Source organism: Mytilus galloprovincialis, chromosome 9 (assembly GCF_965363235.1).
Source record: "Mytilus galloprovincialis chromosome 9, xbMytGall1.hap1.1, whole genome shotgun sequence".
Lineage (NCBI taxonomy): Eukaryota > Metazoa > Mollusca > Bivalvia > Mytilida > Mytilidae > Mytilus > Mytilus galloprovincialis.
Window position 1 is genome coordinate 31981248 of NC_134846.1, and position 24231 is coordinate 32005478.

Sequence of the window (24231 nt, forward strand, 5' to 3'; positions counted from 1 at the left end):
AGATTTTAATGTTTAAATTGCCTTCAAGATATTGAATGCATAGACATAACTTGATAACTGCCTTCAATTAAGAATTGAATGCTTCTTTTTTGTAACTTCATTGGGGTGTAAAAGCCTTGACCGAAGTACATTTTGTATGAAGCACTGAAGTGCTTCATTTTAATAATGTGCGCACAATGATTTTACAACACTATGAAGTTACAAAAAGAAGCATTCAATACTTATAATTAATTTTTAGCTCACCTGGCCTGAAGGGCCAAGTGAGCTTTTCCCATCACTTAGCGTCCGGCGTCCTCCGTCGTCCATTGTCCGTCGTTGTTAACTTTTACAAAAATCTTCTCCTCTGAGGCTCTGAAACTACTGGGCCAAATTTAACCAAACTTGGTCACAATCATCATTGGGGTATCTAGTTTAAAAAATGTGTCCGATGACCAGCCATCCAACCAAGATGGCCGCCACGGCTAAATATAGAATATAGGGGTAAAATGCAGTTTTTATGCCCCACCTGTGAAAGTAGAGGGGCATTATGTTTTCTGGTCTGTGGCTCCGTTCGTTCGTTCGTTCTGCTTCAGGTTAAAGTTTTTGGTCAAGGTAGTTTTTGATGAAGCTGAAGTCCAATCAACTTATAACTTGGTACACTTGTTGCTTATGATATGATCTTTCTAATTTTAAAGCCAAACTAGACTTTTGACCCCAATTTCACGGTCCATTGAACATAGAAAATGAAAGTGGAAGTTTCAGGTTAAAGTTTTTGGTCAAGGTAGTTTTTGATGAAATTGAAGTCAAATTAACTTGAAACTTAGTACACATGTTCCCTATAGTATAATCCTTCTAATTTTAATGCCAAATTAGATTTTTACCCTATTTCACGGTCCATGGAACATGGAAAATGATTGAGTGGGACATCCATGTACTTTGGACACATTCTTGTTGGCTTATAACTCAAAAACCAAAGCATTTAGAGCAAATCTGACATGGGGTAAAATTGATTATCAGGTCAAGATCTATCTGCCCTGAAATTTTCAGATTAATCTGGCAACCCGTTGTTGTGTTGCTGCCCCTGAATTGGTAATTTTATGGAAATTTTGCTGTTTTTATACGACCGCAAAATTTGAAAAAATTTTCGTCGTATATTGCTATCACGTTGGCGTTGTCGTCTGCGTCATCGTCCGGCGTCCGAATACTTTTAGTTTTCGCACTCTAACTTTAGTAAAAGTGAATGGAAATCTATGAAATTTTAACACAAGGTTTATGACCACAAAAGGAAGGTTGGTATTGATTTTGGGAGTTTTGGTCCCAACATTTTAGGAATTAGGGGCCAAAAAGGGCCCAAATAAGCATTTTCTTGGTTTTCGCACTATAACTTTAGTTTAAGTTAATAGAAATCTATGAAATTTTGACACAAGGTTTATGACCACAAAAGAACGGTTGGGATTGATTTTGGGAGTTTAGGTTTCAACAGTTTAGGAATTAGGGGCCAAAAAAGGGCCCAAATAAGCATTATTCTTGGTTTTCGCACAATAACTTTAGTTTAAGAAAATAGAAATCAATGAAATTTAAACACAATGTTAATGACTACAAAAGGAAGGTTGGTAATGATTTTGGGAGTTTAGGTCCCAACAGTTTAGGAATTAGGGGCCAAAAAGGGACCCAAATAAGCATTTTTCTTGGTTTTCGCACCATAACGTTAGTATGAGTAAATAGAAATCTATGAAATTTAAACACAATGTTTATGACCATAAAAGGAAGGTTGGTATTGATTTTGGGAGTTTTGGTCCCAACAGAATAAGGGGCCCAAAGGGTCCAAAATTAAACTTTGTTTGATTTCATCAAAATTGAATAATTGGGGTTCTTTGATATGCCGAATCTAACTGTCATGACTGTGTATGTAGATTCTTAACTTTTGGTCCCGTTTTCAAATTGGTCTACATTAAGGTCCAAAGGGTCCAAAATTAAACTTAGTTTGATTTTGACAAAAAATGAATCAGTTAGGTTCTTTGATATGCTGAATCTAAAAATGTACTTAGATTCTTGATTATTGGCCCAGTTTTCAAGTTGGTCCAAATCGGGGTCCAAAATTAAACTTTGTTTGATTTCATCAAAAATTGAATAAATGGGGTTCTTTGATATACCAAATCTAACTGTGTATGTAGATTCTTCATTTTTGGTCCTGTTTTCAAACTGGTCTACACTAAAGTCCAAAGGGTCCAAAATTAAACTTAGTCTGATTTCAACAAAAATTGAAATCTTGGGGTTCTTTGATATGCTGAATCCAAAAATGTACTTAGATTTTTTATTATGGGCCCAGTTTTCAAGTTGGTCCAAATCAGGATCTAAAATTATTATATTAAGTATTGTGCAATAGCAAGTCTTTTCAATTGCACAGTATTGCGCAATGGCAAGAAATATCTAATTGCACAATATTGTGAAATAGCAAATTTTTTTTTAATTAGAGTTATCTTTCTTTGTCCAGAATAGTAAGCAAGAAATATCTAATTGCAAAATATTGTGCAATATCAAGATTTTTTTTTAATTGGAGTTTTCTTTCTTTGTCCAGAATCAACCTAAATCTTTGTTATATACAATATACAATGTATATTCACTTTTTACTACCAACTGATAAATTATAATAAATAACATTCAGTGATAACAAGCAGTTTTTTTACATCTTAATATTTTATGATGTATTTAAATGAGTAGTTATTGTTGCAAACTCCATTAGAAATTTTAATTGAGATTAGTTTTGGAATAAGGGAAAGGGGGATGTGATTAAAAAAATTGGGTTCAATTTTTCTCATTTGAAATTTCATAAATAAAAAAGAAAATTTCTTCAAACATTTTTATGCCCCACCTACGATAGTAGAGGGGCATAATGTTTTCTGGTCTGTGCGTCCGTCCGTCCGTCTGTCCATTCGTTCGTCCTTTTGTTCGTCCGTCCGTCTGTCCCGCTTCAGGTTAAAGTTTTTGGTCAAGGTAGTTTTTGATGAAGTTTAAGTCCAATCGACTTCAAACTTAGTACACATGTCCCCTATGATATGATCTTTCTAATTTTAATGCCAAATTAGAGTTTTTACCCAAATTTCACGGTCCACTGAACATGGAAAATGATAGTGCAAGTGGGGCATTCGTGTACTGAGGACACATTCTTGTTTTGAGAGGATTAATATTCAACAGCATAGTGAATTGCTCTAAGAGAAAACAAAAATTTTAAGTTCATTAGAACACATTCATTCTGTGTCAGAAACCTATGCTGTGTCAACTATTTAATCACAATCCAAATTTAGAGCTGAATCCAGCTTGAATGTTGTGTACATACTTGCCCCAACCGTTCAGGGTTCAACCTCTGCGGTCGTATAAAGCTACGCCCTGCGGAGCATCTGGTTGGTTATTATCTTGATTATTATTATAGATAGAGATAAACTGTAAACAGCAATAATGTTCAGCAAAGTAAGATTTACAAATAAGTCAACATGACCCAAATGTTCAGTTGACCCCTTTAGAAGTTATTGCCCTTTATAGTCAATTTTTAACCACTTTTCAAAAATCTTAGTAATCTTTTACAAAAATCCTCTGAAACCACTGGGCTAAATTAATCCAAACTTAATCACAATCATCTTTGGGGTATGTAGTTCAAAAAATGTGTCCGGTGACCCGGCCATCCAATCAAGATGGCCGCCACGGCTAAATATAGAACATAGGGGTAAAATGCAGTTTTTGGCTTATAACTCAAAAATCAAAGCATTTAGAGCAAATATGATGTTGGTAAAATTGTTTATCATGTCAAGATCTATCTGCCCTGAAATTTTCAGATGGATCCGACAACCGGTTGTTGGGTTGCTGCCCCTAAATTGGTAATTTTAAGGAAATTTTGCCGTTTTTAGCTCACCTGGCCGAAAGGAAACTACTTGGCCAAATTTAACCAAACTTGGCCACAATCATCATTGGGGTATCTAGTTTAAAAAATGTGTCCGGTGGCTCGGCCAACCAACCAAGATGGCTGCCATGGCTAAAAATAGAACATAATGGTAAAATGCAGTTTTTGGCATATAACTCAAAAACCAAAGCATTTAGAGCAAATCTGACATGGGTAAAATTGTTTATCTGTCCTGAAATTTTCAGATGAATCGGATAACCCGTTGTTAGGTTGCTGCCCCTGAATTGGTAATTTTAAGGAAATTTTGCTGTTTTTGGTTATTATCTTGAATAATATTATAGATAGAGATAAACTGTAAACAGCAATAATATTCAGCAAAGTAAGATCTACAAATAAGTCAAACATGACCAAAATGGTTAGCGAACCCCTTAAGGAGTTATTGTCCTTTATACATATGTAGTCAATATTGAACAACTTTTCGTCATTTTTGTAACTTGTACAAAAATCTTCTTTTCTAAAACTATGGGCCAAATTTAAAAAAAACTTGGCCACAATCATTACTAGGGTATTTGTTTTAAGAAAGAGTCTAATGACCCTGCCTACCAACCAAAATGGCCGACATCAGTAAATACAGTAACATGTGAGCAACACAGGCTCTTGAGAGCCTCTAGTTATATTTCATTTAAGAAATAATTCATGGAAGCCATAGATTGTTGGAAATTTACACATGGCATGGATAAAATTAACGAATATCACGGCCCAGGCCATGTGTAAATTTCCAACAATCTATAGCTTCCATGAATTATTTCGATTCTAATAGGACAAATATGGTCATTAAAAAAACTGAAGCTAGGGTGGGTATGCTGTGTGTGTGGCTGTTCTTTTTAATCCCTGTTAGATAAAGCTCAAATATTTTTATAAATATGTTGCTTGCGTAGGTTATTTCGTGAATAACTGCTAGAAATGTTTTTTTTTAATTCTTTAAATTCTCAAACCCAACAATTGCCATTTTTAATTTACATATTTTCTCATAAGCTTCTGTCAAATCCAAAGTTGACATTTTGTAACTAAGGAGCCGCCATGCTGACTTGCTGAAATGAGTAAATATGCGAATAATGCAATAGAATAGAAAATAAAACAAAACCTATGAACCTGAAAAATCAGTTTTAATACAATATCATACGAATTCTGATGGTTCACGTAACAGAAAACTTTCAACTTTAGCGGTTTCATTTGTTTGACGTAATGTTTTGAAATGACTTATTTAAAATGCACCAAAAAGATTAAAAGACTTTCAAGCTCTTGTGCATTACTTCTTTTTATTATGCATACGAATTTGAATAAAAGTTATTTCGTCTTTTTTTAATTGCACTTTTTAAAACAATAAAATCGGCAAAGGGTCTGCAAATAGGTTCCAATACATGTATATTTACCTGGGTAGTATATTGTAAAAGCCATTATGTGTATATCTATGAGTCTGCGCTAAGTATATTATGATCTTTTATGGAAAAATATAATGAAATCCTATATTGGGAAAAAAAAATGATTTATATCCGCGAGCCCCCCTAAGTTATTGGGATGGCGCTCAGGATTAACAAACTATAATGGGAAGGCACTTTAATTACAGGAAAAAGATTATGAATCAAAAACAAGTGCAAAATGGCAATCAATAAAGAAACCCAATCTCAATGAAATGATCAAAATTATTTCTGTAAATAGATTAAAAAAAATAACCAATTATGGGATTTGTTTTTGCCAAAACTTTGAAAAACTGCAAACAGCAAAATGATCAGCAACCAAAACAAGCATTTACACACATATCAACAGTATCTCTCACATTCAAACTTCATACCAAATATAACCACTAAGTAATATAAGGACATTTAATATTGAAATAACTGAATAGACAGTAACCTAACCACACAATAAAAACAAACATCAACACATTTGTCTTCTTTAACTCTCACATTCAAACTTCATACCAAATATAAGCTCTTAGGAGTATAAGGATATTTGATGTTGACATTTTAAATTAGACCATAACCCACACCACAACAAACACATACGTCTTCACACATAACCCACACCACAACAAACACATACGTCTTCACACATAACCCACACCACAACAAACACATACGTCTTCACACATAACCCACACCACAACAAACACATACGTCTTCACACTTGTGTATATTTCCTATCACATTTAAATTTCATACATTTTATACCATTACAAAGGAATATAAGAATATGTGTTGTTGACATTAAAAAGACAAAACTCAACATAAGAATAAAAACATACATACATCTTCACACTTGCTTATATTTCCTCTCACATTCAAACTTCACACCAAATACCACTACCATTACAAAAGAATATAAGGATATGTGTTGTTGACATTAATTAGACAGAAACCCAACATAAGAATAAAAACATACATCTTCACACTTGCCTATATTTCCTATCACATTTAAATTTCATACATTTTATACCATTACAAAGGAATATAGGAATATGTGTTGTTGACATTAAAAAGACAAAACTCAACATAAGAATAAAAACATACATACATCTTCACACTTGCCTATATTTCCTATCACATTTAATTTTCACACATTTTATACCATTACAAAGGAATAGAAGAATATGTGTGGTTGACATTAAAAAGACAAAACTCAACATAAGAATAAAAACATACATCTTCACACTTGCCTATATTTCCTCTCACATTCAAACTTCACACCAAATACCATAACAAAAGAATATAAGGATATGTGTTGTTGACATTAATTAGACAGAAACCCAACATAAGAATAAAAACATACATCTTCACACTTGCCTATATTTCCTCTCACATTCAATTTTCACATTTAATACCATAACAAAGAAATATAGGTTGCACTTTGTAAATACAGCTGTTTCTTCAACCATGCCTTTTTTGGGGAGATATATAATATTCATAGATAATTTGATTTGTTGACATACTTGTTCCTAGATATGATCTATATGTTTCATCTCAGAAAGACACAACATGGGACTGTTACCAGTATTAAAACATACTATTGCAATAAAAAATAAATTCTGAAATGGGCTAAAAGTAAAGGTAGGGGTGGTACACAATTTTAGTTTAAATTTAAAATCAAACAAGTTCAGGGCATTTAAATATTGAAAATATGCCACACAGCCCTATGCTTTGACCTTTGAATAAAATAGTAGTGCATATCAACGTTCTATTCCATGAAATTATTTTTTAAGAACCTTTTAGCTGCAAAGGGAGTTCCTTATGGTAAAGTGCATTGGCTTCATTACAGAAATGCAATAATATGTGTTGTTGATATTAATTAGACGGTAACCTAACAGTAAAATAAAACATGCATCTTCACACTTGCTTTTGTTTTCTCTCACATTTAAATTTCACACTGAATACCATTAATAAGAAATATAAGGATATGTGTGTTCACATTAATTAGACAGTAACCCAACAATTCAACAAAAACAAACATCTACACACATGTCAACATGATCTCTCAAATTTATCTCTGCTAAGGAATATAAAGATATTTGATGTTGGCATCAATTAGACCATAATGTTAACCCAACAAAATCTAACATCTACTTTACTAATTACTCATTCAAATTTCACACTCAATATCACCACTTAGGAGTATAAGGATATTTGATGTTGACATTTTAAAATTAGACAGTAACCCAACAACACAATAAAAACAAGTATCTACACACATTACCTAATACTCATTCAAACTTCACACCAAGTATCACTGCTTAGGAATATCAGGATATGTGTTGTGAACATTAATTAGACAGTAACCCAACAACACAACAAAAACAAATATCTACCCACATGTCCTACATGATAACTCTCACATTCATACTTCACACTATAAATATTACCACTGTTTTTAGATTTGTTACTTACATAGAAAACAATATTCATGTGATATCTCAGTAAATATGTTATTCACATGACAAATTAAATTTGGCCAAGTATCTGCCCTTGTATTCACAAATAAAACCTGAAGACTCATTATGTTTAAAACAGATTAACTTTTGATACTCCAGTCCATCCTCCTTACTAATCAGTACTTTACTATCTTGGCCATCTTTTGATATTACTATAATTCTATGAGAGTCACAGTCTGCTGCAATAATGTTACCATAAGTATCTATACAAAGTCCACGTGGTTCTATTAAATCCTGTTTATACTCCCAGATCTGTTTACCTGAATCATCAACACAGTATACTGCTTTACCTGTTGAGTCACTAAAGATTACTCTTTTATCACAGTAAACAAGATGATACAGGTATGATTCACTCTGAACTTGTATTGACTTCAATGTATTTCCTTCCAAGTCTATAATACGGATTTCATCTTTATTCAAACCTACAGCCAGGGAATTATTTGAAAATGATAAACCATGGCATAGTTTTCCTAATTTGATAACTTTGGTAACTGTTTCATTATCCATGTTGAAGATCTGTATAATGGCTCTCTCACTGTAATAAGTTATGGCAATAGTGTCCTCATTGATCTGTGTCACACTGAAGGCTTCACCAGGTATAGGTAACTGTTTCTGAAGTTTGCCATCAGAACTAAGTAGGTTAACTTTACCCCACCGTTCCACTACTATAAATCTTCCATCAATCAGACAAATCATGTCACAAATAGTCTTCTCTATGTTGATCTTTATCTTTGTCTCAATATTCATTGTCATGTTGTTTATGTTGGATTGTTCTTGTGATTTTACTTGTGCTTTCCTCCTCAAACTTGTTTCTCTATTCAAGTTTATTTCTGTCTTAACAACTGAAACTTCTCCAACTGATTCTATTGAAACTAATTTGCCTATTATGTTTTCTATTTCATCATTTTGCTTCATTTTTATGTCAACTTCTTTGGTCCTCTCATCATTTTCTAGATCTTCAATATAGCGTTGACATTGATGTACCTGTTGTTCAATCTTATGTACACCTAGAAAGGATTGCAGTTTTGAAGTATTTGTTGTTACTGTTTGTAAATGTTCTTTCATCTCCTTCAAGTTTTCCCTTTTCCCTTCAATTTCTGAGATGAAATCAGTTGCTTTTGATCTTTCTTGATTCCAGATGATATCAGTTTCTTGACATAACTTCTCCTCTAGGTGGTCCAAATGTTTGTTCGTTTCCTTTCTAATCTCATTAATTGATTTCTTTATGCCTATGCAATGATTTTCTCCTGTTTTTATGGTTTTTGATTTGCTGGTCACTAATTGGTCAAGAATAGATAAAAAATAGTTAATGTCTTTCTCTACAGATTCTTTGGAGTTTTCAATTTTGGTTTTCTCCACTACGCTAGCTAAACTTGTTATTCCATTACATTTTGAATGGCTAGTGGAAATACATACATCGCACGATGGCATTAAATGACTTGGACAGTACAAGCTGAGCGGTTGATTATGTTTGTTGCACTCCATTTTGATCCCTCAGTCAAGGAAGGTTTATCACTTTTGATATCAATATCACATGATGATTCTGTTTTGGTCTAATTTCTTAAAAACTGTAATAGAAGATAAAAACTTCATCAGCAAGAAAAGATCAGCAAATAAGGCAGCATAACTGAAATCAATTAACGACTCCTTTATAAATAAACTCATCATAGATACCAGGACTAAATTAAGTATATACAGCCAGACGCGCGTTTCATCTACAATAGACTCATCAGTGACACTCGAATCCAAAAAAGTTAAAAAGGCCAAAAAAAGAACGAAGTTGAAGAGGATTGAGGACCAAAATTCCTAAAAGTTTTGCCAAATACAAAAAAGTATAAATAATAAATAAAGTTATTGCCCTTAATGACGGTTTTCCCAATTTTTAAATATCATCTTGAAAACTGTATACATCGTTTAGATAGAAATTTAAAAAGCACAAATGACTAGCAAGACAATGCCATAATGGCTGAAATCAACAGTGGACTCTTTATATTAGTTATTGCCCTTAAATGATAATTTGTAACATTTTTGATAATTTTGTGACTATTATCTTGAAAACCTAAGTGGATAGAAAGAAAGGTTTTCTGAAAAGGAAAAAATTATAATCAGGATTAAGATATATAAAAATGGTTACATTACTTTAAGGTAGATCATAAGTATATATTTTTTGAGACAGAATTTTCTTATAATTTGCCAAAATGAAGATTTTTTTATGCTTTTTTCAAAAATGTAATAAAAAGTATAGGTCACCGTGCTATTTTTCAAACTATGAGTCGTTGAAAATTGACTAAATTTGGTTAGTTTGTTCATGAAAAAACACATAAGTGTGCATAAAAAAAATTCTATGAGATAGAATATTGATATAAATTGTGAGAAGATAGGTTTCATTATATGTTTTAAGAAAATAAAAAGAAAACAGTGTCACCGAACTTGTTTTTCTTGCTACAAGTAAAAATAAAAAATTTCCCTATTAGCCCAGTATAAATTTGTGCTGAAAGAGTTATCTTCCCTTAAATGGCTCATTTGAAAACAATGATTTTAAAAACCAAAATATTTGATATTTGTTGAAATGTTTTAAAAGAAACAATAAATTAACAAGTTTTCTTTATAAAAATAAACAGTCTATAACCATTAAATTGCAAACTGTCTCCAAATTTGCAGATTGAGTCAAATAACTAGACCGATTTTGTACCGTGATTGTGCAATCCAAGATGGCGGTATACCATGAATCTACCTTAAATGTCAGTTATTTCTTAATAGAGTTAGTTCCCTTTGGTGATTGCTTTAAGTAAAAAGTGATCAAGTTAAAAATGCAGACGAGCAACACAGGGTCTTAAGAGCTGCTACTTTAGACTTAAAAGCTTTTGGAAAACCTTGACCTCAATCTACGAACAAAATGTTTCAAGTTTGGTATTGAATCTCTGGACACAAAACATTTTGATAAAGTGGCCACAAAAAAGAAAAGACACTAAAACTTAAAAAGCACAATTGAGGAGTCACAACTTAGTAAATTTTTATGTGAAATACCAAAAAGAAAATATTTTGTTTTGATAATATTACAACTATATATATTTCTATGTGCAATACATAGTATCTTTGTCTAAATGAAAAGAAAATGCATTAAAGTCTTATGGTCGATTCTTACCCTTTGTGAAACTTCTCTTTAAACAAGTTTTTTTCACTCATTATCCTCATACACTTTTCTGTACAGTACATATATATGACTTTTATAATCATAATGCAGGATTGAAATGTACTTATGATATAAAAAAAATCATATAACAGTTCTGTTTGACCTAACTCATGCTAACTGTCTCTCAAGTCTCTGAGAAATTCTCAAACATCAAGAAATTCAAAGAAGAATTAATTTGTCAACTGTTAGTAACCAATATTCCCTTAGAATTTATTCATTGCAGTATTAGGAGATGTTTTTTTTCATAAATGCAAAATGAGCTTACTATTTATCAGAGACACAATAACTTAGTTGCAAGCAGCTATGTGTCACTTGACACCTTGCACATTTATATAAACTGCCTCCATTTTAAAGCTTTTTATATGTAAAATATATTTGAAAAGTAATACAGAATTTTGGCATACATAAATTTATGTATTTGATGAAAACATATAAGTGAAGATTTATCAATAAAAATACAATAAATTTAAAACACTTAATGTTATCTTGATGATGATTTGACTTTCAATAATCAATAATTTTCTAATTAATACCTCTTGTTTTGAGTCAGTACCACTTCATCTGTTAACATTTGATTTTTGCTTTCATTTTGTGTCTCCTTTAAAACTCAATGTCTTCCTACCAGGAAGTTAATTGATACATGTTTATACCTGATCTAAGTAACCAGTACACATTTAAATGACTGATTATACCTGTGAATATGATACATAATTATGAGTTAGGACTGTTCAGGAGAGTATTTACTTCAGTTAGTTGTATTTAAAAAGTTGACACTGTATATAAATAATTTAACTTCGGAAGAAAGAAATTATTTAGCCTGTTGTTTTCAATATTTAATCTTTGATCAAATTTGCTGATATCATGTCCCAAGTTTAGGCATTAGAAATACATGTTTAATCTAAAGTATAAAGACAAAAAAAAAAAAAAAAAACAGAAAGAGATGTCATATATGTCACTTCTTTTCATTTGTTTGTCATATAAATATATTTTATATTTCCAAATATAATTCATTACATTATACATGTGTTTAATGGGAGGTTACTCTAATACATTTTATCAGAATATTTTAGATAACTTTTGTGGTTATTTACATATATTTTAGTTTTGTTTCACATAAAGGGTAGATAGGTCAACCAAACTTTTTTCTGTCACAATGTTCTCAGATTACATTTCTCTTATTTCACATAATCAATTCTACTACATGATGAGCAATTTGAAAAAAACCACTAAAAATTATAAGACAATGAATATACATTAAAAACCAGTAAGATCTGTAATTTATTTTACATAAAACATATCTGCTGTCTTCTGACATTTAAAAGCCATATTCCCCTTTTGGGTATTAGGTTAATCAAATTTGATACAAGTAAAAACACATGAAGTGTTTCCATTTGGAATTAATTGAAAAATCTGCATGGTTGATTTCTTATTGAAAAATCTAGCAGAACAATTTGTTTCTTTTTAGCTCACCTGGCCGAAAGGCGTCGTCCTGCGTTAACTTTTACAAAAATCTTCTCCTCTGAACTACTGGGCCAAATTTAACCAAACTTGGCCACAATCATCATTGGGGTATCTAGTTTATAAAATGTGTCCGGTGATCCGGCCAACCAACCAAGATGGCCACCATGGCTAAAAATAGAACATAGGGGTAAAATGCAGTTTTTGGCTTATAACTCAAAAACCAAAGCATAAAGAGCAAATCTGACAGGGGTAATATTGTTCATCAGGTCAAGATCTATCTGCCCTGAAATTTTCAGATGAATTGGACATGCCGTTGTTGGGTTGCTGCCCCTGAAATTGTAATTTTAAGGAAATTTTTCTGTTTTTGGTTATTATCTTGAATATTATTATAGATAGAGATAAACTGTTAACAGCCATTATGTTCAGCAAAGTAAGATCTACAAATAAGTCAACATGACCAAAATGGTCAGTTAAGCACTTTAGGAGTTATTGCCCTTTATAGTCAATTTTTAATCATTTTTCGTAAATCTTAGTAATCTTTTACAAAAACCTTCTCCTCTGAACTACTGGGCCAAATTTAACCAAACTTGGCCACAATCATCATTGGGGTATCTAGTTTAAAAAATGTGTCCGGTGATCCGGCCAACCAACCAAGATGGTCACCATGGCTAAAAATAGAACATAGGGGTAAAATGCAGTTTTTGGCTTATAACTCAAAAACCAAAGCATTTAGAGCAAGTTCATCAGGTCAAGATCTATCTGCCCTGAATTTTTCAGATGAATTGGACATTCCGTTGTTGGGCTGCCCCTGAAATTGTAATTTTAAGGAAATTTTTCTGTTTTTGGTTATTATCTTGAATATTATTATAGATAGAGATAAACTGTAAACAGCAATAATGTTCAGCAAAGTAAGATCTACAAATAAGTCAACATGACCAAAATGGTCAGTTGACCACTTTAGGAGTTATTGCCCTTTATAGTCAATTTTTAACCATTTTTCGTAAATCTTAATAATCTTTTTGAAAAATCTTCTTCTCTGAAACTACTGGGCCAAATTTAACCAAACTTAGCCATAATCATTATTGGGGTATTTAGTTAAAAAAATGTGTCCGGTAACTCGTCCAACAAACCAAGATGGCAGCCATGGCTAAAAATAGAACATGGGGGTAAAATGCAGTTTTTGGCTTATAACTCAAAAACCAAAGCATAAAGAGCAAATCTGACAGGAAGTAAAATTGTTGATTAGGTCACGATCTATCTGCCCTGGAATTTTCAGATGAATCTGATAATCAGTTGTTAGGTTGCTGCCCCTGAATTGGTAATTTTGAGGAAATTTTGCTGTTTTTTTGTTATTATCTTGAATATTATTATAGATAGAGATAAACTGTAAACAGCAATAATGTACAGCAAAGTAAGAACTAAAAATAAGTCAGTATGACCAAAATAGTCAATTGACCCCCTAAGGAGTTATTGCCCTTCATAGTCAATTTTTAACAATTTTCTTAAAATTTGAAGATTTTCAATAACATTTTCCACAGAAAGTACTGTTATAGATAGAGATAATTGTAAGCAGCAAGAATGTTTAGTAAAGTAAGATCTACAAACACATCACCATCACCAAAACACAATTTTGTCATGAATCCATCTGTGTCCATTGTTTAATATTCACATAGACCAAGGTGAGCGACACAGGCTCTTTAGAGCCTCTAGTTATAGATAGAGATAAACTGTAAACAGCCATTATGTTCAGCAAAGTAAGATTTACAAATAAGTCAACATGACCGAAATGGTCAGTTGACTTCTTTAGGAGTTATTGCCCTTTATAGTCAATTTTTAACCATTTTTCGTAAATCTTAGTAATCTTTTACAAAAATCTTCTCCTCTGAAACTACTGGACCAAATTAATCCAAACTTATCCACAATCATCTTTGGGGTATCTAGTTTAAAAAAATGTGTCTGATGACCAGGCCATCCAACCAAGATGGCCGCCATGGCTAAAAATAGAACATGGGGGTAAAATGCAGTTTTTGGCTTATAACTCAAAAACCAAAGCATTTAGAGCAAATCTGACATGGGGGTAAAATTGTTTATCAGGTCAAGATCTATCTGCCCCGAAATTTTCAGATGAATCGGACAACTCGTTGTTTGGTTCCTGCCCCTGAATTGGTAATTTTATGGAAATTTTGCTGTTTTTGGTTATTGTCTTGAATATTATTATAGATAGAGATAAACTGTTAACAGCCATTATGTTCAGCAAAGTAAGATCTACAAATAAGTCAACATGACCAAAATGGTCAGTTGACCACTTTAGGAGTTGTTGCCCTTTATAGTCAATTTTTAACCATTTTTCGTAAATCTTAGTAATCTTTTACAAAAACCTTCTCCTCTGAACTACTAGGCCAAATTTGACCAAACTTGGCCACAATCATCATTGGGGTATCTAGTTTAAAAAATGTGTCTGGTGACCCGGCCAACCAACCAAGATGGCCGCCATGGCTTAAAATAGAACATAGGGGTAAAATGCAGTTTTTGGCTTATAACTCAAAAACCAAAGCATTTAGAGCAAATCTGACATGGGTAATATTGTTTATCAGGTCAAGATCTATCTGCCCTGAAATTTTCAGATGAATCGGACATTCCGTTGTTGGGTTGCTGCCCCTGAAATTGTAATTTTAAGGAAATTTTTGTTTTTGGTTATTATCTTGAATATTATTACATGTATAGATAGAGATGAACTGTAAACAGCAATAATGTTCAGCAAAGTAAGATCTACAAATAAGTTGACCACTTTAGGAGTTATTGCCCTTTATAGTCAATTTTTAACCATTTTTCGTAAATCTTAATAATCTTTTAGAAAAATCTTTTTCTCTGAAACTACTGGGCCAAATTTAACCAAACTTAGCCATAATCATTTTTGGGGTATCTAGTTAAAAAAAATATGTCCGGTAACTCGGCCAACAAACCAAGATGGCAGCCATGGCTAAAAATAGAACATGGGGGTAAAATGCAGTTTTTGGCTTATAACTCAAAAACCAAAGCATAAAGAGCAAATCTGACAGGAAGTAAAATTGTTGATTAGGTCACAATCTATCTGCCCTGGAATTTTCAGATGAATCGGATAATCAGTTGTTAGGTTGCTGCCCCTGAATTGGTAATTTTGAGGAAATTTTGCTGTTTTTTTGTTATTATCTTGAATATTATTATAGATAGAGATAAACTGTAAACAGCAATAATGTACAGCAAAGTAAGAACTAAAAATAAGTCAGTATGACCAAAATAGTCAATTGACCCCCTAAGGAGTTATTGCCCTTCATAGTCAATTTTTAACAATTTTCTTAAAATTTGAAGATTTTCAATAACATTTTCCACAGAAAGTACTGTTATAGATAGAGATAATTGTAAGCAGCAAGAATGTTTAGTAAAGTAAGATCTACAAACACATCACCATCACCAAAACACAATTTTGTCATGAATCCATCTGTGTCCATTGTTTAATATTCACATAGACCAAGGTGAGCGACACAGGCTCTTTAGAGCCTCTAGTTATAGATAGAGATAAACTGTAAACAGCCATTATGTTCAGCAAAGTAAGATTTACAAATAAGTCAACATGACCGAAATGGTCAGTTGACCCCTTTAGGAGTTATTGCCCTTTATAGTCAATTTTTAACCATTTTTCGTAAATCTTAGTAATCTTTTACAAAAATCTTCTCCTCTGAAACAACTGGGCCAAATTAATCCAAACTTATCCACAATCATCTTTGGGGTATCTATTTAAAAAAATGTGTCCGATGACCAGGCCATCCAACCACATACCTGTCAACCTGTGATGATGAAAATGCAGGTCATGACCTGCATTGAAGAATCAAATCTCAGGTCATAACGCGTACGAACTTTTTCGAGCTGAATTTCAGTATTTATTGTACATTTTCTTATAATGTATATCAAAGATACCAAAACATCAATGCATGTTCACTTTGTTAAGTCATTTTAAATCTTATTAAATATTGTTTCATTGCACTTTTAAAGATTTTTATAAATTTGTGTAACTCAGTCTCATGTGCTTTATTTTTGAGGAAAAATACTACAATCATCAAACACAAGAATTTAACGTAATTCTTAAATGTTTGAGACTATTTTTTTATCATTAAATGTTTGAGACTATTGACTATGCAGCCTTTAACCATACTAATTTTCATTCAAGGAAATTAGACTATGGTAAAATATAGTAATACAGTTAAAGGAAGTATAAATGTAAAAAATAATTTTCAACTTTTTAAAAAAAAATTGTATAAAGGTATAAAAATAATGAAAAGTTATTTTTCAATATGTATTTGAATTTTATATTATTATAATTTAATCTTTTTCACCCATAAAACGTAAATAAATGGAATAATTTTTAATGGTGACAAATAAGGGGAAGTAACTCTAGTTCAGTTTGTAAACCAATGGTGCAATTTATTTACGACCTAAAGCTAAGATAATTGGTGTTAATTAACAGTGTGTTTGACACCAAAGCTGTCAAGTGAAGCCATGCACTTAATGGGTCACTTAATTTGACAGTTTACATAGCTAGATGAACTTCTAGAATTACGAATTTGCCGGTATTTCAGAGGAATATTACTTATCTCAAGGCTCAGAAATACGGGTGAAATCGGGTCATTTTCGGAATTCCCGGGTGATTTCAATGACCCGGCGGGTGTTCCGGGTGATCCCTCAGAATTGTGAAAATCTCGGGTCACACCCGCAGAATACAGGTCAGTTGACAGGTATGCAACCAAGATGGCCGCCATGGCTAAAAATAGAACATAGGGGTAAAATGCAGTTTTTGGCTTATAACTCAAAAATCAAAGCGTTTAGAGCAAATCTGACATGGGGGTAAAATTGTTTATCAGGTCAGGATCTATTTGCCCCAAAATTTTCAGATGAATCGGACAACCCGTTGTTGGGTTCCTGCCCCTGAATTGGTAATTTTATGGAAATTTTGCTGTTTTTGGTTATTGTCTTGAATATTATTATAGATAGAGATAAACTGTAAACAGCAATAATGTTCAGCAAAGTAAGATTTACAAATAAGTCGTGGTCAATTGACCCCCTAAGGAGTTATTGTCCTTTATAGTCAATTTTCAACAATTTTTATAAAATTTGTAAATTTTTAGTAACATTTTCCACTGAAACTATTGGGCCAAGTTCATTATAGATAGAGATAATTGTAAGCAGCAAGGATGTTCAGTAAAGTAAGATGTACAAACACATCACCATCACCAAAATACAATTTTGTCATGAATCCATCTGCTTCCTTTGTTTAATAGCCACATAGACCAAGGTGAGCGACACAGGCTCTTTAGAGCCTCTAGTTTGTTATTATCTTGTATATTATTATAGATAGAGATAAACTGTAAATAGCAATAATGTACAGCAAAGTAAGACCTAAAAATAAGTCAACATGACCAAAATGGTCAATTGACCCCCTAAGGAGTTATTGTCCTTTATAGTCAATTTTTAACAATTTTCATAAAATTTGTAAATTTTTACTAACATTTTCCACTGAAACTACTGGGCCAAGATCATTATAGATAGAGATAATTTTAAGCAGCAAGAATGTTCAGTAAAGTAAGATCTACAAACGCATCACCAAAACACAATTCTGTCATGAATCCATCTGTGTGTCCTTCGTTTATGATATGCACATAGACAGAGCCTATAGTTTTTAGCTAGGATCATGAAAACACGATTTTTATCAAGTTTTTATATAATTTACACATGCACTTTATTGTGGGACCTCGTTTTATCATGAATGATAAATTTCATTGTGTGATGAAGTTGATTAAGGAATATTGCAAGATTGCAGTTAGCCAATCAGAATAACGTATTATAATGAAACATACATGTACATCTAATGTAATTATATAGTTTTAATAGTTTAACAAATTAAAGGCATTATAAAATATTGTTGCTTTTATTTTTAACTAATTATTGACCAGAATAAACTTAATCCTGTTTTCTACTTTCAGATTGGGATTTAGGTGTATGTTTATATAATGAATTGAGAAGGAAACAGATAGGAAGACCATGTCAACTTAATAGTTGGATAGATCTCAGAGCTACCTACAGGGTTTGTTTATTTGAAAAAGAGAGTTTAACTTTGTTTGTCTTTGTGATCTATACAGTAAAAACTAGCCAGCCTGCTTTAATTGTCAGAAATTGTTCTACAATCCATTAGATTATGTAATGCTTTTACAAAAGTCCAGGCCTGTATTACATTTATTTTGCTAATTTAACTGGCCCTTCAATGAACGACTTCAACAAACTACAACCACTGAACAACAGGTTCAATACATGTATAGTTTCTACTACTCCATTGAGTGAAATGCAATGTTTCACTTCTCGATCAGTTGAATTTTTTATTTAATAAAATAATATAAATGGAAAAACATTTAAACACATACACATACTTCATTACAGAAGTTTTACAGCAGAAAACCAAATGGTTTAAATGGTGCATTGAAAGATTTAGGTATAGATTTTGAAGGAAGAGAGCATTCTGGTTAGTGGTTTGTAAGATTGAATCACATCTGTAGTAATATATACACTCAATACTACTCAGTATTAACTGGCTCAATCCTATAAAGACTTAAATGATACATTTTCAGTTAAAAAAAATCAGTATACAACCAGTATCCACAACATAATAGAACTGAACAAATATCCAATACGAAACTTAACTAGACAAATAATCACTACAAATCAGAACACAACATATATCCACTACATGTTAGAATTCCACAAATATACCCTTCACATCAGATCTCAACTAATATCCACTATACATCAAATCACAACAAATATTTAATACACATCAGCAGTGATCAGATCTCTACAAATATCGTCTACACATCAGGTCTCAACTAATATCCACTACACATCAGATCTCAACTAATATCCACTACACATCAGATCTCAACAAATATCCAATACACATCAGATCTCAACTAATATCCAATACACATCAGATCTCACCAAATATCCACTACACATCAGATCTCAACATATATCCACTACACATCAGATCTCAACAAATATCCACTACACATCAGATCTCAACATATATCCACTACACATCAGATCTCAACATATATCCACTACACATCAGATCTCAACTTATATCCACTACACATCAGATCTCAACTAATATCCACTACACATCAGATCTCACCAAATATCCACTACACATCAGATCTCAACATATATCCACTACACATCAGATCTCAACATATATCCACTACACATCAGATCTCAACATATATCCACTACACATCAGATCTCAACAAATATCCACTACACATCAGATCTCAACATATATCCACTACACATCAGATCTCAACAAATATCCAATACACATCAGATCTCAACTAATATCCAATACACATCAGATCTCACCAAATATCCACTACACATCAGATCTCAACAAATATCCACTACACATCAGATCTCAACAAATATCCAATACACATCAGATCTCAACTTATATTCACTACACATCAGATCTCAACAAATATCCACTGCTGATCAGATTTAAACAAATAACATCAACAAAAAAGATTCCAACACATATCCCCATCAATCCAGAACTCAACAATTATCTACTACAAATCAAAAATCAACAAACATCCACTACAAATCAGATCATAATCTTTTATGAAGAATTGTTACTTTGAATTGTCTGTATCAGGAATTTTTATTATATTTTAGGTCTTCATGATTCCAGAAACACAGCAATACTGGCATACAGAATGATACAAGATGGCTGTATACTAAATATAACCAAAACACTGAAGGGGGTATGACAAGTAAATGTCTACATTTTATATGAATATTATAATTTTAAGCTGTAGCTCGTCTATAGATGTATGTTTGTCTATTGTACCTCTTTTTTCCTTTTGTAACTACACATAGAGATCACTTTTTAATACATTAAATCCTTAAAAATGGCTTGACAGAATTCCACTGAATTTTCACTGATTCTCTCAATTACATTTAATTGATTTTTGAGTGATTTTTTTTTTTAGTTTTTCAAACCCAATAGCAAAACATAGACTAATTGGGCTATTCCAGAAAAAAATGTATTGGGGGGTTGGAAGGCAGTTTTTGTAAGCACCCGCCACCCAGACAATTGTAATTGAGAATTATAGTGCATTATAGTGTGAAAAGTTGCTCTGATACCAATCACCCATGTATTATTAATATAATGTGCCTTTCAACCCTCCCATACATTTTTTTCTGGAATAGCCCTAATTGATTTGGGGATAATATATGAAAACAGCAGGCTGCAATGGCCTTCTTTCAAAAAGAATCATATTTTTCCATCACTTAGTATATAAGTTTTGTTGATTCTGAGGACTGAAAAAAACCACTTGTGCATATTTTGTTTGTTACATAATTAACCAAATCATTAAGTTATACGTGTGTTCTTATAAGACAACAAGTAACATCCATCTTACTAATCAATGAATTTGTTACATTTTTTTGCAGTCAATATTTCATGTATTTAGGTGCAATTTGTGGTTATAGATCTAAAATCTTTAGTATAAACTTTGTGAAATCATTAAAACTACCTCAAAATCATAAGATGAATAATTTGATTTTGTTCTGTTTTTCTGTATAAGTGGACAAAGCTAAGCTGGTCTCAGAACCCTTGGCAATTTTTTTAAAGGCCTCACATTTCAAGTGTTATTTAATTTATCTGTTATCACATTTTTTTAATAATTTACTCAATAGGAAGAAAATTGCTAATTCAAAGCTTGTACATGTATTGTTAAGGTATATATATTTTAATTGTGTTAAATATTTCCACCTCTTTGTTTTTCAGTCAAACATTCCTGGTGGAGATAAATACCTTCCAATAAAGCAAACAACACCCAACAAACATAAGATTTACCAAAGGAAACAACCAACGCCATCAAAAAGTCCTTTACATAAACGGCAAAAACAGACAGACATTGCAGATTATGAATTATGTTTTGATGAGGATTTGAATCATGCTTTGGCTAGCAGTCAAGAATTGGACAATATTCTAATTAGTGTTGCTACGGAAAATCCTGAACGTAAGAGAAAGAGTAGAATTCCTTTAGCAAGTCCTTGCTCATCAAAAATTTTGATAAGTGAAATATCACCTATTCGATGTTCAAAATCCCCTTCCCTTCAAAAGTTAACCAAGGTGAAGGCTAAACGAATTATTCCAGGAACATTTAATCCTTCACAAATCTATGTTGATCCAGAAATTGATACAAATGCATTTACTAACAGTCATAATGCTGCTGGAATCAATAGACTGACAGAAGTTAGTGTAAATGTACCTCTTCCAAAAAGAGTTCCAACAACTAAAAAACATATATCCCCTTTCAAAATCACTGAAGCATATCCACAAATCCCTAATTTGTCACCAATGAAACAATCTTGTCTGAGACCACAAAATAGTGTCATAAGGAGCAACAGCATTCGAATGGTCAGAAAAGGAACACCCCCAAAACAGTGCAATCAAAAACCAGAGGACAGTTATAGGAATAGCAACAATACAGTTGGAATTGCTGTGCAAAATTTTTATTCATCTCCTCGAAAAAGTGTGGAAGAAAATTCCAGTGGATCTGAGACACCATTACCTCAACGGACAGTTCAGTCTTGTAAATTAACTGAAACACCTTTCATTTTACCACCGAAATCTAAAACTGATATTTCTCGAAGAACTTCTACATTATTCCCTGTGTTTAAAACACCATCACCCCCGTCTGAGGCACTCAAAACACCGTTAGTTAAAGCATCATATTCCAATACATCCAAAAGAAATGTAAAAGATGTTACAATGACTCCTTCTAGAACTTTGTCGGAATATTCTGATTCTTTGAAAACACCTGTAAATACTCAAGTAAATTGTAGAAATAAAGTTTCATTGTCATCATTATCATCATCGACATTTAAAACCCCATCCAGTACTTTAGTAACATTCAAGACACCATTCAGTGGACAAACTAACAATTCTGGGAACTCGTCAGGAATGAAGGGGACACCACCCCTATGTAAATGTGGTAAAAGATCAAAAAGAAGAATGGCACAGACACCTGGTCCGAATATGGGACGATTTTTCTTTTGCTGTGGAGCGTCCGGATATAACAGTGCCGGTAATCGGAATGGGTGTGGCTTCTTCAAGTGGGAAAACCCTACTACAATCAATGGAAGAAGTCAGAGTTTTACCCAAAATGGAACTCTGTCTAAACCATTTGTACCTGTCTTTAGTTCAGCTAAATCTAGTCAGAAAAAGAGCTTAGGAGTGAGGTCAAATTCTATTTCATCTTTCAGGTAAACTGACAATGATGTATAATTATTGTTTTTAATTCTGTAATTCATTGCGACTATAGGAATTATGTACAAATTGAAAAGGTGTCAGTGAGAGGACATTTTAAGATCAGCCCGATAGCTTATATGTGAATTCATTTATTTTCGTTGGTACTTATTTTCGAGGATCAAGGAAAAATAGCATGTTCATGGATATTTAATTTCATGGTTTTGCCAAAGTCCCCCCATACAAGCCGATATAAAATCTGTTCTTCCTTAATTTTTTATTTTGTGGTTCACATGATCGATGAAATCCACAAAAAAATTGGTATCCAACAAATAATAATGAATCCACATTATATGTTTATTTATTGTATGTTCAATGCCTCACAGATTTTAAACAATCTCCTATTGGAAACCATTTAACCTTAATCAATTTTATGCACTGATTCTTGTGTTATGTTTCTGTCTAAAATTTGTAATTTTGATGTCAATAATCTTAATTCAAGATGACTGCCACCATTATAGAAAATTGGAAATAGAACCCCCTGACAATTACAAAAAATGTAGAAACCACAGTATGCAAAGCTGTTTAAGTCTATCATGTCTATGTGCAATTCTTCAAAAATAAATTGCTTAAAAACATTTCAGTTCAACCTCAGTTAAACAGATAAATGAGATTTTCATCGAGAATTAATTTTTCTAACTGTGTATTCATTTATTTTTGTTGGAACAAATTTTTATGGATAAAGAAACGGCAATAGCATTTTCGTGGATATTTTATTTTGTTGTTTTATAAAAGTATGCATACAAGCCTATAGAAAATTTGTACATTGTTGAAACATTTAAATTCATGGTTTTTCTATCCCAACAAAATCCATGAAATTTAGGATCCCCCAAATGATAATGATACATAGTAGTTTGAAACAGGACCCTTTGACAATTTCATAAAATAGCTTACTTATTCTTAGAAACAAAAGAATAAAAAGTTGTATAGGTCAGTTTGCAAGGTCTTCAAAATTAGATTGCCTCAAACTGTTATTTAGAATTTAAACTAACAGGATAATGGTGATTTTCTTCAATTTTCATTTTTTCAGACAATTTTTTTATAAAAAAACATTGTGTATTCACATGTTTTATTTTTTTCTCACAACCCCAATATTGCAATAGTAACAAGACTGACTGTATTCATCAAAGCGTTATTTAAGCTGTACACTGATGTTTTTTTCATAATTTTAAAACCAGTTACTGAAGGAGATTTGACCCATTTCGTAGTGGACATTTACAAAAATACGGTATCACTCTGGTCCATTTGATGTGCTCAATTTTTCTTACCAACAGTTTAATTGCCGTTATAAAAGCATCACTTCTTTTGTAAGACCCTAATGT

General features: G+C 32.2%; 2 protein-coding genes across 3 annotated transcripts in view; one reads left to right on the forward strand and one right to left on the reverse strand.

Annotated features, from left to right (window-relative positions):
- Positions 1 to 23898, forward strand: part of LOC143044817 (ERI1 exoribonuclease 2-like) — a 32227-nt gene extending 8329 nt beyond the window's left edge. The window contains exons 6-9 of the mRNA XM_076216994.1: positions 18528 to 18628; positions 18979 to 19060; positions 20266 to 20354; positions 21383 to 23898. Of these exons, the coding sequence (XP_076073109.1) occupies positions 18528 to 18628; positions 18979 to 19060; positions 20266 to 20354; positions 21383 to 22870 (1760 nt within the window). The 3' untranslated portion in view covers positions 22871 to 23898. The remainder of the gene's footprint in view (positions 1 to 18527; positions 18629 to 18978; positions 19061 to 20265; positions 20355 to 21382) is intronic.
- On the reverse strand, positions 5475 to 11780 carry LOC143044816 (uncharacterized). 2 transcript variants are annotated; one of them, XR_012968787.1, is made up of 3 exons: positions 11586 to 11780; positions 6591 to 9427; positions 5475 to 6330 (listed from the first exon to the last, which is right to left on the reverse strand). XR_012968787.1 is itself a non-coding variant. In XM_076216993.1 (2 exons), exon 2 carries the CDS (start codon positions 9342 to 9344, stop codon positions 7854 to 7856), a length of 1491 nt encoding a protein of 496 aa, XP_076073108.1. In that variant the 5' UTR covers positions 9345 to 9427; positions 11586 to 11780; the 3' UTR covers positions 5475 to 7853. The 2 variants fall into 2 exon arrangements, 1 of the variants encoding a protein (XP_076073108.1); XM_076216993.1 differs by having other exon boundaries at positions 5475 to 9427.
- Positions 23899 to 24231: the final 333 nt, after the last annotated feature.